The sequence below is a fragment of the Antechinus flavipes genome, chromosome 1 (assembly GCF_016432865.1).
Source record: "Antechinus flavipes isolate AdamAnt ecotype Samford, QLD, Australia chromosome 1, AdamAnt_v2, whole genome shotgun sequence".
Lineage (NCBI taxonomy): Eukaryota > Metazoa > Chordata > Mammalia > Dasyuromorphia > Dasyuridae > Antechinus > Antechinus flavipes.
The window spans coordinates 537,194,825-537,214,526 of record NC_067398.1 but is presented as its reverse complement, the minus strand read 5'-3'; the positions used below and the strand labels follow the sequence as shown (position 1 = coordinate 537,214,526).

At 36.2% G+C, this 19,702-nt stretch overlaps 1 protein-coding gene across 7 annotated transcripts in view; it reads left to right on the top strand.

The window, feature by feature from the left end:
• Positions 1-8,097: 8,097 nt before the first annotated feature.
• CARMIL1 (capping protein regulator and myosin 1 linker 1) overlaps positions 8,098-19,702 on the top strand; it is a 350,539-nt gene continuing 338,934 nt past the window's right edge. For all 7 annotated transcript variants that reach the window (XM_051970591.1, XM_051970589.1, XM_051970588.1 and 4 more), the window contains exons 1-2: positions 8,098-8,588; positions 12,905-13,002. In XM_051970591.1, coding sequence (XP_051826551.1) covers positions 8,549-8,588; positions 12,905-13,002 — 138 coding nt within the window. In that variant the 5' untranslated portion in view covers positions 8,098-8,548. The remainder of the gene's footprint in view (positions 8,589-12,904; positions 13,003-19,702) is intronic.

Sequence of the window (19,702 nt, the reverse complement as noted above, 5' to 3'; positions counted from 1 at the left end):
CCCGATCTGCAACAGTTTGCATATTTATTTCTTATCCTGGATGACTCCTCTGCTTTATTTCTACCAGCTATCTTGCCTGGATATTACATAACCTACCCCACCTCCAAGGATCCCTCCTTTATTCTCTTCCCCAACGCTTTCTGCTTAGCTCCCTCTTTATCCTATTCTTGTTAATCTACACATCTTTTTATACTCCACTTCCTTATCCTAGTCCCTCCCTTTTTTATTTTTTAAATTTTTTGTTAGAGCTAAGACCCCAAAACTAAATTGACAAATGGCTAAACAAATCACAGTATATGAACAAAATGACATGACATGCTATCTCACTGTAAGAAATGATGAAAGGGAAAGTTTCAAAGAGACTTGGGAAGACTGATATGAACTGATGTGGAATGAAATGAGCAAAACTAGGGAAAAAATTAGTTAATAATAACTACTGTACAGATAAATACCTTTGAAAAACTTAAGAACTTTGGCTAATGTAATAATTCATCATAATTCTAGAGGATTAGTGCGGTAGTACCTCTTAAGAGAAAAGTCATGAACTCAGATAGGAATTCAGGGTACAGATTAAGACATATAATTTTGGACATGGATACTATAAGAATTTTGTTTTGCTTGATTGTGAATATTTGTTACTAGTATTTTGTTTTTCTTGTGTTTACAAAGTTGTAGGGGGGGAAGTGTAAGAGAGAAAATTGTTTTTGTTAATTGGAAAAATTAAATTAAAAAAAAAGAGTGCCGGATTTAAGAGTCAGAAGACCAGGTTTTTAGCTGGAAACCTTCAGAAAGTAACAAACTCTAAACCTCTTTTTTTTTTTTAGTAGTATTTTATTTTTCCAAATATATGCAGGTAATTTTCAACATTCACCTTTGCAAAATCTTGAATTCCAAATTTTTCTTCTTCCTTTTTGCTCCTCTCCCTCGACAGCAAACAACCCAATTAAACATGTATAATTCTTCTAAACATATTTCCATATCTGTCATGCTATACAAGAAAAATCAGTTCAAAAGTGAAAAAAAACAACAACAACAAAAGCAAACAAACAACAAAAAGGTGAAAATACTATGTATTTATCTACATTCAGTCTCCACAGATCTCTATCTGGATGAGGATGGCACTTTCCATCACAAGTCTTATATTTGAATACCCTCATTGTTGAAAAGAACCAAGTCCATCAAAGTTGATCATCACATAATCTTGTTGTTTCTGTTCATAATGTTCTCTTGGTACTGCTTACTTCGCTTGGCATCATTTCATATAATAGACCTCAGTTTTTAAGACATTGGACTAGATGAATTCTAAGATTCCTTCCAGCTCTAAATCCGCAACCCTATGGTTTGCTTTCCCTTTTTAAAATGAAGAAAATGGAGAACTAGAGAGGAAGGATGACCTAACTAAAGTCTCACAAGAAGAGACAGATATAGAAATTAAAATCCAGGGCTCCTGGTTCCTAATCCAGTGTAGTTTCTCCAACCCCAATAAAACAAGTAGGGGAGGTTTTTTTTTTTTTTTTTTTTTTTAGCCTATCAGTACAAGTTCCTCTAAGGTGTTCCTTAGCTTTTTTTTTTTTTTTTTTTAAGTTTTTACTCAACTCCTACTTATCCCTAATTACTTTAACCATTGTTAGACTAATTTATCTTATCTTAAAAATTGTGAAAAATGTGCGTAAAGTTAGTTAATACTTAGGTAATTCTGAGAACTCAAGTCTATTTGTGGAGCCCATAGAAGAGATTAACTTGGGTATTCTTCTTCCCATCTTTGTGGAAATGGATTATTTACTTCAATCCCCTCACTCAGTCCATCCCTTCCATAGGCACTGATTTACAAATTCAAAGAATCAATCAGAAGAGACTTTAAGAGCCCTCTGTTCCACTTCATATTTGAACAAGTTCTTTACTATGACCATCCTTTAAAAGTGTTTATTCAGCTTTTGTTTGAAGACTTCGGATGAGGGAGAAATCTCTATCTCCCCAAACAATTTCCCATTCTATTCTCACAAATCTCTAGACGTGTTAAAAAGGCATTAAAAAAAAAATTATGCTAAACCTTCCCAAATCAATAGAAAGCTATGAAAGAATTGAGATACCAAACTTTGCCAAATATAATACAGTGTATTATTTTTTTAAGGACAGAAGATATTAAACTGAGGGGAAACTGTAGGAAGGGAGTACCCCATACTTCAACCACAGTTAATATAATTAATAAGATGTTTTATGCCCTAATGTCTTTCTCAAGTAAGAACACTCAGACTGATTACAAGATCAAGTAGTTAAATGTATACACTAGTGTAAACAAACAACACAGGCATAAAATTTGTTTAAAGGACCTACTTAATCAAGATAGGAAGGAGAAAAGTGCTTCTAATCATTGGATGAAATCAGATGATGAAATGTATTGAGACTGATTGAAAGAACTGGTACAATTCTGGTTATGTGTCTATCACACAAGGGTATACCAGTAGAAACATCCCAACAACTGTTTTGAGAGTCATGTTTCAAGTGTTTTGAAAAGAGATTCCCTGTGCCTATACTATAAGGCAGGAATCAGAGAGAGGGACAGAAAGGAGTGATGCCAGAGTAGGTTTATACTTCCTCCCTAGCAACACATATTAACTAACTCACCATGGTAAAATGTCAAATAATAAGGGAGATGAGAAGGAACAAACTTGTTACACTAAAGTAAGGAGAAGCTTCAGGGATTATGACTTTTTTTTTGGGCAAAGGAAAAACAATTTCATTTCTCTAAAAGGTTCTCAGATCCTTTGTTATATGTGCTTTCTAAGCTTCAGCCAACTTTCCCCTGGATTCTCTATGTACTTGTGACATAGAATTTCCCAGACATTTGGGAGGAATGCCTTATAACAACTGTTTTTGCTAAACTATCTTAATGAATATTTTTAACTAAATGCTAAAGAATCCTGAATAATCAATGGGGAGAATACTTTCTCAGCTTCCTGAGTAACTGGATTCTTAGGGATATCCTTAGAACCAAAGGTGGGGTTGATAAATGTTTGACAACTAACTCTTCTAGGGGGAAAATGTAGACATAACACACCATTAACTTAATCGGTATTTTAAAGATGTTCTTTCTCAATTTATTAAGTCTACAAATATATATATTATACATATCCCCCACCCCCATCCTGAGAGTTAACTGCTCATATTTTGTCCTCTTTTGGGGGCGGGGGGTTTCTCCCCATGAGAAAATGAAGGCTTTGGAAAGCTAAAAGTCTAAATTACATAGGTAAAAAACATAAGGTGTGAGATCCAGGTCATTTGGCTCCAAATCTAATGTTCTTTCCACTATACCAAACACATTTCTTAACATTTTCCAACTTAAAAACACTTCTGAGTAGAGCAGCTAAACCACGAAATTCAATGGCTTTTTTTTAACTCTACAATTTTATTCTCTTCATTTCCTATAATGCATCACGCCATCTAGAACTCTAGTGTTTACTGAATTGTATTGTGCTGATAGAATTAAAATATATTCAGCAAACATTCCAACAAAACAGATCACTTAAAATAATTTGTTATAACATACACATATATGTACATGTGCACAATATATTTATGCACTTATATGTATATAAACATATTGCAACCAAATAAAGTTTGCTGTAGCTATTTCTAATAACTTCGTTGCACAGTCATGGATGAGCAGTATGTTATGATAGAGAGCTGGATTTGGAGTTAGAAGAGACCTGGATTTTAATTTTAGCCTAACCCTGTGTCAGCCTTGACATTTAACTATAAAATCTTTGATAAACCACTAAATTTTTCAGTGTGCCACTTTCCTCACCTGGAAAAGGAAATGATAGTAATACTTTTGTTATCTATCTTACAGGATTGTTGTGAAAAAAGGCATAAATTATGAGCAATGATTCTAATTTATTATTATTGTTCCATTCTTGTTTTAAAACTCAAGTATAGATTCATAGATAAAAAGTGTTCTTTTCTATTCAATTGCTTGTCAAATACAAAGCTGTCAGCTTTACAACGAATAATTCTTTGCTTAGGTGGCCAAGGAATAGAGACTTTACACAATCAAGATCCATTTTATTATGTGTCTTTTTCTGTCAGAAAGCTATGTCAATAAGCTTGAAAATAAGAGAAATGCCAGATTTGGGTAAGAATGGGTTGAAAGAGTTAGGAGGGTAGGCAGACTTTGGTCTATGGGGACAGATTTCAGAGGATTCACTGCACCTTGTAAGCTATTGCTATAAATCTCTTTTGCCGGAGAAATTCATTGCTTGTGGTGTTCCACCACTTAAATAACTGCGGTCCTTGGAGTTATGCTCTTGCCATTCTGAAACATGTTTGAGGCTTGCACCTAAGAAATAAATGGCTTTGATCTTCCAATCAGTCACTCATTTTCAGTGTTTGAGAGATGAGGTTCATAGGCGAATCCACCCCTTTAGGATGTAGAACAGCCAATCAGGATTCTACTGCAGTGAAAAAGAGTCTTTCATTGAAATCCCAGCTTCCGTTCTTAGAAGTCAGGGTGCACAGTATTCCAGGGTTTTTCTACAGTATTTTCTTTATTCCTTCAACCCCCTAGGGTTTGACAAGAAAATCTTTTGTCCTTATTTTCATGAGTTCCCACATGAATTGGAACCTTGAGGGCTATATTTCTCAAACTTCATTGATATGTGCCAGAAAAACTCTTAAAAAAAACCAAAAAACACTACACACACATCAGAATGAAAGGACCATTTTTGAGATGTTAATTCCTAGAATTATAGAATTATTCTATAATTTCTATAATTTCTAATTATAGAAAAGAGAAATTTGATTAGTCAAGAAAATTTTCAATAAAAAATTTTCAGTTAAAAAAATGCCAACCTAAGGTATAGGTATAAACCAATCATTCATATACCTAATGATCATTCCTACAATTTAATTATTCATATATTTAATAATTAAAGGTAAAACATTCTTCTAGACACTAAGAGATATATGAAGGCAGGATACCTTTCTCTAAATGGTTTATGATCTGGATGGAGAAATAAGACTGGATTATTTGGACTGGAAAAGTGAAATACTAATTTAAAAAATTTGGTTTAGACCTATGATTTTATCTGTTTTGGGTACTCCTTAGCTCCCACCTTCTGCATCCTCTCTCTAACTCCCTTGTAAGAAGGGTAGTTCTTTATCATCTAAGAAATTCCCAAGGTATGTGAACAGGTTAAATGACTTGGACAATTCACACGGTGTGTGTTACAGGCAGCACTTGACCAAGATCTTCTGAATTTTAAGTCCATCTCCTATAGACTCTGTTAAATAACAATATGAAAAATATATATTTACCAAAATTCTGACAGAACTAGTGTCTGAGATTTGAATTTGTCTTCCTTATTCTAAATACAATACTCTGTTCACCACATTCCACAGCTACTCATAGAATGCTTTAAAATTTGTAATGTACTTTCTTCCCACTCAATTTTGTTGATTATTGCTGGTTTACAGATGAGGAAAGTAAGGCTCAATGAGGTCAAGGATTTGAATCCAAGGTTCCTGATTCCAAGTCTAGCATTCTGTTATTTTAGAGGATATTTTCACTTAATTCGGGAGTTTTTATTTGAGGTAAAGTTGTGTTCCTAGTCTTTTTGACACATCCCAGCTCATAACAGAATTAATAGCATTATTGTCATGATTACAAGTTGATTAACCTAATCACTTAATCTTTGCTTATAAGTAAATTGCTGCATGGTAGTAATCGATGGATTTCTCTCCAGATTTCAAAATCCATGCTGTTGCCATTATGCCATGCTGTCTCTTTGCCCCATATTACAGGCAATAAATTCAAATGAGAGAGAAATCATCTGTTGTAGTGGCCTGGGAAGGTTTTATGAATGGATTCTGACTTCATTTAAATCCAGAAAGATTTTTAAAAGTCTAGGAAAGAAGAGACCTGAGCAGAGAACATTTTAGTCAGAAGATTAATTAATGTAAGCAAAAGGTTTACTAGAACTGTAGGTCACCCATTTTCTTTTTTTAAACTGGTGATTTCCTTGGTTCATAAAGTTAACTAACATGGGACAGTTAAGTGGCACAGTGGATAAAACAATGGTCCTGGAATTTAAATCTGGCCTCAGACATTGGACACTTACTAGCTATGTCATCTTGGGCAAGACACTTAATCCTGATTGTGTCAACAAAAAATTAAAAAAAAAAAGTCAAAGAGATGGCAAAGTAGAGATCTATTGGTATGTTTTAAAGGCAAGACCCAAATGATTTGAAGCCAAAAGTTTCAGAGAAATAATGGGGAAAATGCTTAAAAATAAGCTTAAAAGGTGGTTTAGAAGGCAATTGAGTTGGTCAAAGGTCTGAAGATCACATACTCTAAGGATAGGTAAAGTAATAGAGGCCATTTATACTGGAGAGAATACTTAAGTGGGGACATGATACTAATTTCAAGCATCCCAAAGGCTATCCAAGGGAAGAGAGATCACATTTGTTCTGCTTGGGTTGGTCCTCAAAGGCAGAGATAAATAGTAGGTGAGAATCTTGGATAAACAAAAACTTTCTAACAATGAGTTACTCAAAAATGGAATGGGCTGTCTCAGGATATTATAGATTACTTCTTATAGGAGTCTTCAGGAAAATTTGGGATAAATCCTTCTTAGATGCCTTGTAGACAGTATTCTTGCTCATATGGGGTTGGACCATATGACCACTGAGGTTTTTTCTAGTTCTAAGATTCTGGAGAGAAAAGTAGAGTGGGTTAGATTTGAGAGGGCCTGGAATGCCAAACTGAGGTGTTTCTGACTTTATCATGTAGGCAGAGGGCTTATGTATGGGCTGGTGAGTGACTTGTTTACAATATTCAGAGGTCTATTTCAAATGAGCCACCCAAAGCTTCAGGTTTCTCCCTCTCTCTTTCTTCCGTGTAAACCAATCTTCTCTGAGAAAATGTTTGCTTTCCTAGTCCAGAGTTAATAGGCATAATATGAGGCACAAATATACTATGTCTTGAAACTGCTACTAATCAGGCTCCAAATACAACACCTCTGAATGACCAGCCTCATCCTCCTACTGTGCACGGTCCAAAATTAACGGGGGCGAGTGGGGAAACTCCCCTGAGCCTTAGTTTCTTCATCTGTAAAATGAGGGGGTGGTACCCCTCCAGGTCCCTCAGAGACTGAAATCTATGATCCCGATAAGTAGGGGGAAGGGAGTACAGAATAGGAGGTGGCAACAGTTGCTGGGGCTTCTCTCAAGCTGCTTTTACAATTTAAATGACGGGTATTTCGAATGTCTGGCAAGCACATGCTTGAAAATGTATGGGGCTGAGGGGGTTGGGGGGAGAGCCCAGAGTCATTCTTCACCATATGGTTTGTGTTTCCAGGTTTTGCTTAGCTTGTACTCACATGAAGATGGAAAATAAATACTGCAGATAAAATGACAACATGTAAGGGGGTGGGGGCGGTTATTAAACTGCTCTAGGAAAAGGAGCTCTTTGCAAAACAGTATTATGGCCAATCCGGTGCTGCTCTCCTCCTTATCTTCCATTCCGATCCAGTATCCAAAAGGAAGAAAATAGCAGAGACCCTTTCCCTCCTTCCCCCCACGTACAAAACATATTCCCAGCACCGCAGAAGCCCACGCCTCCCCATCTCCTCTCTCTGCGGCCAGTAGATGGCCCCCGTTCCTGTCTCCTCTCCAGGCTCAGGGATTTTGTGGTTGGGTGGTAGCTAGGTCTGGCTGCCCAAGTTCCTTCGTGCCTCTAGCCGGGTGTGTGGATACCAGGGGCAGCCTCTGGGGCGGCGAGAGGCCCGAGAGTCGGTCCATTCCGGGAGGCAGGCTCTCGCGAGGTGAGGACTAACTAGGAGGAGGTGGAGAAGGAGGAGGAGGAGAGGAGGAGGAAGGAGGAGGAGAAGGAGAAGGAGGGCCGAGCTTGCGTGCGCCCAGCAATCCCCGGCGGGGCGGGGAGCCACGGATAGAAAGCGAGGAAATCCTATTCCTCCTCTCCGCCTCCCTTCCCCTCCCCTCCCCTCCCGGATTCCTCTCCCCCGCCCCCCTCCCCACGCCTTCCGCTTTCACCTAAGGCCAGTAGGTGTCTGGAGCAGGAAGGAGGGAGGCGAGAGCAGCAGAGGACGGGAGGGAAGCGGGAGCCCCAGCGGGAGGGAGAAGGCAGGAGCGGAGGGAGCGAGAGAGGGAGTGAGAGGAGGAGCAGCGGCAGCGGCAGCAGCACCGGAGGTGGCAGTGGCTGCTGCAAGCAGTCCTAGCCGCTTTTCCCCCGGCTCCCGGCAGGCTGTTTCACCCGTATGCCCTGTCCAGCCTTCGTCAGAAACTGAAGAAGAGTCGTCATGTAGCAGCCACACAGTCATCTCTTATTCGCAACTCTTTTTTTTTTTTTTTTGGTGGGGGGAGGGCAGCAACCTTAAAAAAAATTCTTCCTCCCTCCCTGCCTCCTCCCCGCTTCATTTGCGAGTCGCATCTGTTTCTTTAAAGAAAAACAAATATTTTGGGTGCTTAGGAGAGGGTGGGGAATAATAAATTATAGTTGAACCAGCTCCGTACCCCTCCGTAAAGGGCAACAATGACTGAAGAGAGCTCAGAGGTGCCCAAAGAGTTGATAGGTAAGATTCACGCTGTTTATTTTTTATATTTCTCCATCTCCCTCCTCATCCCACCTTCACCTTTCCCTCTTCCCTCTGGGATGACTCCAAGCGGGGACCAAGGTTTAGCAGCGTCGGCAGGGAAGTTTTTCAGGGCTGTTGGTTACTATCATTTTGCCCCCTGCCCCCAAAAGAGAGGGGGGGGGGAAAGATCAAAGTGTCTTAAAATGCAAAGGAGAGATGGGAGACTGGGTAAACGACGGGAGGGTTTCGGGGCTGGGAGGCGGCGGGCAGAGGCGAGTTCTCCCGCGGCTGCCTCTGCGCTGCGCTGCTGGAGGGGAGGTTTGCAGAGAGGGGAGGGGAGAAGAGGAGGGGCTATGAAAGGGAGGGAGGGAGGCTCCGATTTGGAGTTTAAGAGGCAAGGAAGGAAAACCTGGCTGAGCATTTAAACCTCCTCCTCTGCCACAAACTCCGTGGAAGTCCCGCGTGGCAGCCTTGAAGATGTAGTGGTGGCTGGAGGAGGTTGAGGAGATGCCCATCTCTCTCTCTCTCTAGAGCGCAGCATCCATCCTCCTGGCGACTTCGCTCCTGGCTTCCAGCCTCTGCGCGCGCTCCCCCAGCTCCGCAGTCCCTGCCTCTTGCTATCACTGTGCCATGCTGTTTTGCTTAAGCTACTGCGCCTGGAAAGGCGTGGCTTGGAGTAGCCAGTGAAGCTAGGATGGGTAGGGGATTGGGGGGGGGGGGGGGGGAGGGAGGCGGTGAAAAAGACTGACGTAAACTGGAGGCCAGGAAATTGAGAGTTAATAATAAAAGCTTTCCTTTAATAATGATTAACCACCACTCTCCATCCTAAATCCTTTTGCGGCTCAGTCAAGGTGACCTGTTGTTTGGAGACCCCTCTGAGATAGGCACACTTGGGGAAGTAAATGTTAGGGAGGAGGTTTTAAGTCATTGCTTGGGAGTCTGGGTCTTTGGAGGTGAGCAGTAGGCTTCTATACTTTGGGGTTTAAAACAGGTTGCATACAAGGCTTCAAAAAATATATTAGGTCTGAGGTAAATTGTGTGAGACCCTGGCTTGCTAAAAACGGTATTTTAAACTTGTGGATTGTGTGTGTGTGTGTGTGTGTGTGTGTGTGTGTGTGTAGCCCCAGTGACCCACATCCCTTGCCTCAGCCTTCACTGGCATACTGAGCTGATATTTGGCACTGACCACAAGAAGTTTCCAAATGCTCATCAGTCTGCATTTGTGGAATTTGCCTCTCTCTGCCTTAGATACTAATCTCTTAGCAAAGTTAGTATGCTGTTCTTTTGATGTGTGCTAATTCAGCAGGTAAAATAATGCAAAGAAAGTGTTGTTAGACAGTTGAAGCCAGTGCTTTTGGTTAATTTCAAAAGGAAACCTAACTTGTAGCAAATTTCGACTAAACTAAAGGGTAAGAAGCAAGCTTTTTTAATGCCTTGGAGAATCATCCCATTTCTCCTTTCAATCTGCAAGTGTATTATATATATGTTATATGTATATAATATATGTGTTTACATATTATATATACACATACACACATTTATACAAATGCAAGTGTGTATGCGCAGTAGTTATATATACATATTTAACTACTTAAATATGTATTTGTAGATGTGTGTATAAATCTCCAGGGCCTTTTCTATCTTTTTATTTTGTTAGGGTGTTCCATCTCTTTCAGAATAGAATGAACTTTCCCTTCAAACTTGCCTAGACAAGAAAGATGCCTTTTAATCCTCAGAGCTCCTGGAGAGGTCCTTCTTAGATCAGGAGAGTGCTTGAAGTGGCAGGGGAATTCTTATTACCTAGCCTGAGGAGTAAGGAGATAGTTAAAAGAGTAGAGAAGATTACATATTTTTAATTAGGGAAATATGTTGTCCTTTGCTTGATTATAGAAAGTTTAGATTGCCATATATTCTCAAGGAAAAAATGGGTTCATAAATTGCCTTAGAAATTAATGGTAAGGTAATCTGACTCACCTGATAAAGAGTTCACTGCAAATCTGAAATTTGACTCATTAATAGCACTGTAAGATCTGTCACTTCTTGTTGATTTGTATACATGTCCCTCTACCCAGGTTGACCACTTCTTTACTGCATTTTACCCTAATGATTTGCTCAGTCCTCAAGTATTAAAGTCTTATTTTGAATGGATAGGACCTCCTGATTTCCTTTTTACCTTTTTTTTCCCTCTGTAAACAACTGTAAGGCATCCTTTTGATTCACTCTGTCCATTTGTAACAAACTTGAAAAACTTTGTCCAAAGCTCTTTATGGCTTTAACCCAAGGTTCTTCAAAAACATTTCTCTAACAAAACTGGACAAAACTTTTCATTACCTCTTTCTCTTCTTGCCATGCATAATTGAGTTCTCTTATCATGAGGGATGTATATCATATACATTCATGGTATTTTACACATTTTCTCATGATCACTTTGGAAGAGAAATATCAGAATAAAAGAGAAGAAAAGTAAACATAGCATGTATTAATTGATTTATACTTAGTCTCCATAGTGTTCTCTCTGGAGGCAGATGATATTTTCCATCCAAAGTTTCATTGCATATTCTTGCTGTTGTTGTGTATAGTGTGTTCCTGGTTCTGCTTATTTCACTCAGCATCAGTTCATATAAAATTTTCCAGGTCTTTCTAAAATCATCTTATTCATCATTTTTAATAGAACAATAATATTCATAACCTTCATAATCCACAACTTGTTCAGGCAATCTTCAATTGATGGGCATCTATTAATTTTCCAATTTTTTGCTACCACAAAAAGCTGCTACAAACATTTTTGCACATGTGGGCCCTTTCCCCTCCTTTATGATTTCTTTGGGATACAGACCCAATAGTGGCACTGCTGGGTTAAAGTGTATGCACAATTTTATTGCCCTTTGGGCAAAGTAGCAAATTGCTTTCCACAATGGTTGGATCATTTCACGTTCCACCATCAAAGTATTAGTCCCAGTTTTCCCACATCCCCTTCTAGGTTCTGCCTGCCTAGTAGGCATCTAGAACTGGATTTCTTTTCTTTCTTTCTTTTTTTTTTGAAGCTTTTTTTTTTTTTCAAAACATATGCAAGGATAATTTTACATCATTATGTTCCAATTTCCCCCCTTCATGCCACCCTCTTTCTTAGGTGCCAAGTAATCTGATATATGTTAAACTGGTAAAAAAAAATATGTAAATCCAATATAGGCATACATATTATACAATTATCTTGCTGCACAAGAAGAATCAGATCAAAAAGGAAAAAAGTGAGAAAGAAAATAAAATTCAAGCAAACAACAACAAAAAAAAGAAGTGAAAATGCCATGTTGTGATTCACACTTAATTCTCACAGTCCTTTCTCTAGTGTAGATGGTTTTTATCATCGTAAGATTATTGGAACTGGCCTGAATTGTCTCATTGTTAAGAAGAGCCACATCTATCAGAATTGATCTTCCTACAATCTTGCCAATGCCATGTACAATGAAATCCTTGTAGAACTGGATTTCTAATAGGCACCTTAAACTCAATGGATCCAAAACAGAATTCATCCTTCCTTCTAGAACTTCCCTCTTCCTAACTTCCCTATTACTCTTGAGAGTACTGCTATTCTCCCAGTCACTCAGGCTTTCAATTTAGATGTTATTTTCAAATCTATTCTTTTACTACTTCCTTTCCTCCCCCTAATATCTACTCAAATATCAAGTTATGTCATTTCTATCTTCATAGCATCTCTTGTATAAGGTCTCTTTTCTCTTCTGACACTGCTATAACCCTGGTGTAAGTCCTCATCACCTCCCTTAAAAAAATTTTTTTTTTCTCTCCCATTTAGATTATTCCCATAATTTACTTGGTGTTTCTGCTTCAAGTCTCTTATCGTGCAATTTGAGGGCTCCCATTATCTCTAGGATCAAATATAAAAATCTGTTTGGCATTCAAAATCTTTTATATCTTGGAATCTTCCTACTTTTTCAGTCTTCTTATACCTCATTTCCTTCTATGTATGTCATACATTTAGTATTTGATCTTTTTTTTTTTTTTTTTTTGATCATTTTGTTTTTAGGAATTTGTTTTATGTGTATATCTTTTCTCCCTAATAAAAATATAAGTTCTTCCAGGATCAAAACAAGTATTAAGCATCTCTCTCACTATATCTAGTTCAGTGGAAGTTGAATAATAGGTATCTAATAAAAGCTGGATTCAGAATATCTGATAATAATGAGAATAGTTTGATATTAACATTTTCTTTTCTAGAACCTTCCTTTTTCTTTCTTCTTGATTTTTTCCCCCCTTGTTATGAAAGTCTGTGATTGTCATTTTCTTTTTTTTTTCAGAAAGTATCAAGGATGTTATTGGCAGGAAGATTAAAATTGCAGTAAAAAAGAAAGTAAAATTGGAAGTCAAGGGAGACAAAGTAGAAAACAAAGTATTGGTAAGCATGTTTTTTGCCATTAAAATGATTTGGAAATATATATGTACTTCCCACATTTTTATTGTTTTAATTTGTATTGCAGACTGGTTTTGTGTTTGTGTAGTACTCTTTTAGATACACTGAAAGATCTGAAAATCATTTTAGATTTACTAGGAGATATCTAAGGTATAGAAATATCTTGGTGATTTTCCTTTTGGACATTTAATTTCTTCAAAGTATAAAACCCAACCATATGTTTTGTCATCATTTTTGGTCTTTTGTCAATTTATTTTGTAGACTATGATCTTAAAGTGAATTATTTATGACATTCAAATAATAACATGAAAAAAACCACGTATTTTGTCCTATGTCATTCCTGGTAATTTTTTTGATTGTTTTCTATATCTCATTATGAATAATAACCTGATGCTCTGTGGTTTGGCTGTATTTTTCATTGTATTGCCTACAATTTCTAGCATGAAGCCTTACATATAATAGATGCTTAAGTTTTTTGAATGGATACTAATATATCCATGCCAGTGGAATAGTGTATGTATGTGTGTAATGTGCGATGTAACAAAGGGAATTTAGGCTACCAGGGTTTTTTTTTTTTTTTTTTTGAGTATAGCAAGCCTTTTTATAGGAGGATTGATCTAAAATAAGTCAGTATTATCTTATGTGGTAAATTGAAACTCATACAACATTCACATGGAGTTATCTGTGATGGATCTGTGACTTAAGAGATTTGTTTTAATATTTCCTAGTCAATTTTATGACTGGTCATATATTTTATTTTCAATTTGTATGGAACCCAAATTTCAATTTAGGTTATTTCATCTTGTGTCTGTCCCTATTGGTTAGTTTCAGAAGAGTGCAGATATTGGGGAAACTGATATTCTGATTAATGTAGGTTTTTTGAGGGCAAGAACAATTTAGTTTTTATTTGTGTATTCTTAATATCTAGTACAGTATCCTGCATATATTGAGCACCTAAAAGTTTGTAGAGTTAAATTTATTGCAGAAAAGTGTATTTTTTACTTTTTCCTGAAGATGTAGTCTTAACTTGTAATTTCTTTCAAGAGAAGATAGTGAACTCCATGGAGGGAAGGGACTCATATCTTACATAAACTTTGCATTTCCTTCACACAGTATGCACTAGATAAATCTGTTGCCTTTAATGTAAGTTGCATTTATTTTTTTTTTAAATATGATTTTATTATTGTGAATACTCCTTCTGTTGCAGGTTGTGACCTCTTAGGTTCATGACCTGCTGTGGTTCTTCCTCAGATGGCAGATAAATCCTCTCTCTCAGTCTAAATCTTTCCAGCATGATTCTACCTGTTAGAGCTTGTGCTTTGCTGAAATAACCTGGAGTCACCTCCATGCTGTGATGAGGCATTTAAGTAGGACTTCCAGTGGAGGAACAGCTTTTTAAAGAATTTTTGCAAGTAGCTTTAGGATTTGTGACTGTCATCTCTAGTGGATATAGGTAAAGGCTGTGTGTATTGATTGATGGTCTCTATTTCTTTGCAATCTATGTTTACAGGTCAGCACGACAGATTCACTGAAGCAATAGAACTTGATTGACATTTGACTGGCAGCAAAATGTGCTTATGTGTACTAAGGCAATCAGCAGGGAATTGTTAGAGTCAATATTCTATTTTATTGATATGTTGAACATATTTTTATTAAAATAATAAGACCTGATTCAATATAATCCAACATATAACAGGATTGTTTTGTTCTGGAAATAGAATTTTAAGGTTTGAATTTTCATTTTCTCTAGATTTTTTGTCTTATAATATAAGGCAGATTTATATTAATAAGTTCCTCAAAGAAAGTGCTTGCTTTTTTTGGATTTCTGTATCATATAATATCATAGAAGCCTAAACAAAAAGGTATTTGACATTATTTAGTATTAATCATCGTGTGTTTTACAGCAACACAACTGTGAACTCTGCAAATATGAAGGTTATGCCTGTCAATCTTGATATTAGTTAGAGAAGTTTTTTATTTTCCAAACATTAAAAGGAAACTGGACAAATTCATTGAGTTAACATTACTTAAAACCCTGAAATTATTAGCACAGAATTTCAAACATGTTAAGCTTCATTTATATTGATCATTATATAGGACTGTAAAACTGAATATGGAGATTCTAAATGAAGATTTATTATCAGTAAATGTTTGACTTGTACCTATTTTATATACTTATATACCTGGGGTCACATAAAAATTTTTCAGGTAAAAATGGGTCTTGAGTGGGTAAAATTTTAAGAAGCTCTGTTTTACAACCCATATGGAGTCTTGTAACCGAAAGTGTGGGATTGTGAAATTATGATATATTATCAGTATATAATAATTAGTAAATTAGAAAATTTATACCTATTTTACATTCCTGTATGCTCTGGATCATGTAAAAATTTCTTAGGCCCTGCTCTACAACATACTCTAATTTATCATTGTCTTTTCAGAAACATAATATCCAGAACTAGAAGTTAAGATGAGGTCTTACAAGTGTGCAGTAGGACTACCACATCCTTTACCATGCATATTATGTTTCCTGTAATTTCAGCCACAAATCACAATGGTTCTTTTCATTACTGTAGCATATTGTTCATTCGTATTAGACTTGCTAGTATAGATAGTGTGTTGAAATCTTGGCCTTGGAGTCAGCAGAGATAATTAGATTGTGGGCTCCTTGTTGCTATTTCTTTGTATCCCCAGCACTTAGCTGGGCACTTAATAAATAGTAAGCACCTAATAAATGGTTTGTGATCAGTGGCCTGGATTTAAAACCTGGTGCCAATATATAGTAGCGATGTAACTTTGAGCAAGTTATTTCCTCATCCATAAAGCAGAGATAACACTATTTCTATAATTGCCTTATAGGGTTGTTGTAGAAAAACAAAGTCCCCTGAAAACATTAAACCACTAGAAACAAAATTAGAAATGAGAGTTATTGTTGAACCCTATGGTTTTAAAAAAGAATGCTCTACCTGTATATATGATGCTATACTATCCTCCTTACAATTGTACATCACTGACTCCTTCCCTTTCTTCTAAGAATTGTGTTTTCCTTTCTCTATTTCTGATTTTTTTTTTTACCCATGCTTCCTAACAATTTATTTCTGAATTAGCCTTGTAGCTGGAAGATCCATTATAGACACTTTCAGAGGTAGAAAGTAAATGTCATGGTTTATTTGCAGGTAAATCTACTGTATCACCACAGGATTTGCAGAATGTTACAGCTAAAAGAAACTTTAGATTCATCTACAGCCCAAACCTTAATTGTTCCGATGAGATCATTAAGTAACTTTTTCAAATTAAGTGACAAAATCTTAGATCTACAAGAGGATTTTAAAGGATGTCTATTCCAATCCCTTTGTGTAAAAGATGAGAAAAATTAGGACTCAGAAAAGTCGTAAACTTGTCTGAAAGCCATATAAATGGAACTAGAATTTGAATGCAGGTCATTTATCTCTAAATTCAATGCTGTTGCTATTTTAGTCAACCAACAAACAAGCATTTATTAAGGGTCCACTATGTGCCTGGCATTGTGCTAAGTCTTTCCAAATATTGTCTTATTTAATCCTCACAACAATCCTGGGAAGAAGGAGTTATTATCATCTTCATTTTGCTGTTGAAGAAATTGAGTTAAGGGATACACTGCTGATTGGTAATGCAAATACAAAAGAGAAAGAAAGAAAGAAAGAAAGTCCTTGTTCTCAAGGAACTTACTTTATAATTCAGGAAGAAAATTCAAAAGGAAGTAGAAAAACTGGGGGGAAGTGGAGAAGGGGTGATGTGCTGCATCTCAATGGCAGGTAGATGCTAGTAGAGTTGAGACTAGAACCTGTATCTCTAACCCTAGATGAATGTTTTTTATTTTAAAACTATATTGTATTGATTTTGTTTAATATTGGGAAGGAAAAAGGAAACAAGTTTTACTAAGTATCAGGTGCCTTAAAAATGATGTTCAGTTTTATCCTTGGAGGCAGGTGCTACTATTCTATTTTACATTTGAAGTTGACAAAAGTTAAATGACTTGTCCAAAGTCATACAGACAGTAAGTGTCTTAGGCTGAATTAGAACTGAGATTTTCCTAACTCCAGGCTCAGTTCTTCATCCACTGTACCATTTTGCTGAACATTTTGTTATATGACAATTCAAGTCTTCGAAGATAGTTGTTGCCAAAAGTAGAGGGATTCTTGGTGGAGAGGTGAGGAAATAATATACACAGAATTTTGATTTCATAGTCAGTTTTGCTTAACTAGTTTTTTTTCCATTTTTTTTTTTAAATATGAGGGGTGTGTGTGTGTGTGTGTGTGTGTGTGTGTGTATGTGTGAAACAGAAAAAGAGAGAAAAGGGAAAAGTAGGAGACATTGAGAAAAATGTGAAAAAAAATTTTTAAAGGGCAATAATGATCAAAAAAAGGAAAATAAATGGTTTAATGATAACTAAGGTCATCTTTTTTACTTCTTAATGTGTTTTATATGTCAGAAATCCAAATTTCATGTCAGTTATTACTAATTTTTGTATAAATAAGGATTTAGAAACAATTTTTCTTATGATGTTCTCTTTTTAAAAAATAGCTTTTTATTTTCAAAATATGTACAAAGATATTTTTCTTTTTTTTTTTATTAAAGCTTTTCTTTTCTTCCTTTTTCCTTCCTTCCTTGCCAAGGCAATTGGGGTTAAGTGACTTACCAGGGTCACACAACTAGGGAGTGTTAAGTGTCTGAGATCAGATTTGAACTCAGGTCTTCCTGACGTCAGGGCTGATGTTCTAGCCACTGTGTCATCTAGTTGCCCTCAAGCTTTTTATTTTTCAAAACATATGCATGGACAATTCTTCAACATTAGCCCCTGCAAAACCTTGTATTCCAATTTTCCCTCCTTTCCTCCATGCCCTCTCCTAGATGGCAAGTACTCTAATATATGTTAAACATGATAGTAATATATATTAAATCTAATATATGCATACATATTTATATAATTATTGTGCTACACAAGAAAAATCAAATTAAACCAGTTAAAAAAAAAAAGAAGCAAAGTAAAATGCAGGCAAGCAACAACAAAAAGAGTGAAAATGCTATGATATGACTCACATTCAGTTCCCGTAGTCCTCTCTCAGGGTGTAGATGGCTCTCTTCATCATTCAACAACTGGAACTAGTTTGAATCACCTCATTGTTGAAGAGAGCCACATCTATCAGAATTGATCATCATATAATCTTGTTGTTGCCATGTATAACAATCTCCTGGTTCTGCTCATTTCACTTAGCATCAGTTCATATAAGTCTTTCCAGGCCTCTCTGAAATCATCTTGCTGGTTGTTTTATAAAGAATGATTATATCATATAACATTCATATACCATAATTTATTCGGCCATTCTCCAGTTGATGAGCATCAATTCAGATTCTAATTTCTTGCCACTACAAAAAGGATGCCACAAACATTTTGCAAAGATATTTTTCAACATTCACCCTTGCAAAACCTGGTGTTCCAAATTTTTCTCCCTTTCTTCCCTCCACTCCCTCTCCTAGACACAAGTAATTCAATATATGTTAAACATGTCTAATTCTTCTATACACATTTCCACATTATCATGCCACACAAGAAAAATCAGATCAATAAAGAAAAAAAATGAGAAAGAAAAAACTAATCTTCTATAACATTAACATACCATAACTTATTCTGTCATTCTCCAAATGATGGACATCTACTCAATTTCCTGTTCTTGTCACCACAAAAAGGGCTGCTACAAACATTTTTGCACATGTGATTCCCTTTCCCTTTTATATGATCTCTTTGGGTTACAGACCCAGTAGAGACACTACTTGATCAAAGGGTATATATAGTTTGGGCATATTTGCAAATTGCTTTCCAGAATGGTTGGATCTAACTTTTTGCTTTTAAAGAAATTTTTCTTCTTTATTTGTAATTTTGGTAATTTGCATTTTATCTCTCTTTTTTTTCAAATTCTACTTATTTGTCCACTTTATTGGTTTTTAAAAGAAAAAGCTCTTATTCTTGTTAGTCAATCTTTCATAATATAGTCTATTTCTATTCTTAGCTTTATAATTCCTGTTCTTTTTAAAGCTTAAAAAAAATTGTGTTTTAATCCTTTTTTTACATAAAACTTTTCAAAGTACTTGCATAGTTTTCAACATTAACCCTTGCAAAACCTTATGCTCCAATTTTTTTTTTTTTTCTCTTTCCCTTCCCCTATCCCATCTTCTCCCCAGACAGCAAGTATTGGAATATATGTTAAACATATGCAATTCTTTCACTATTATATTTCCACTATTATTTGATGTACTTTAAACAAAAGGTAAGAAGGTATTTTATCCCATGTCTTTATTTAAAATTTTTATTTTATTTTAAAAACTGAAAACATTAGTTCATGAATATTTGTTACTGGGGCTCTTTCCTCCTTACTGAAATACAAGGTGAAGAAGGAACATAATTAAGATTTCAGTTGCCTTGAAAGGCCTTTCTCTTTTCCTTAAATGCCTTCCCTTGAGCTCTTTCTCCTTCTTTAGGGGTAATATTGTTAGGAGAAGGGAATCATAGTTCTATGTCAATATTTTATGCTTAACACAATAACCCTTAAACAAAGCAGTGGATATTGAAACTTAAAGTGTTTAGGACCACTTGACCATAAGCCTTCTTAATATGTGACTATAAAAACAAGATGAAGAATAAATCTGATGA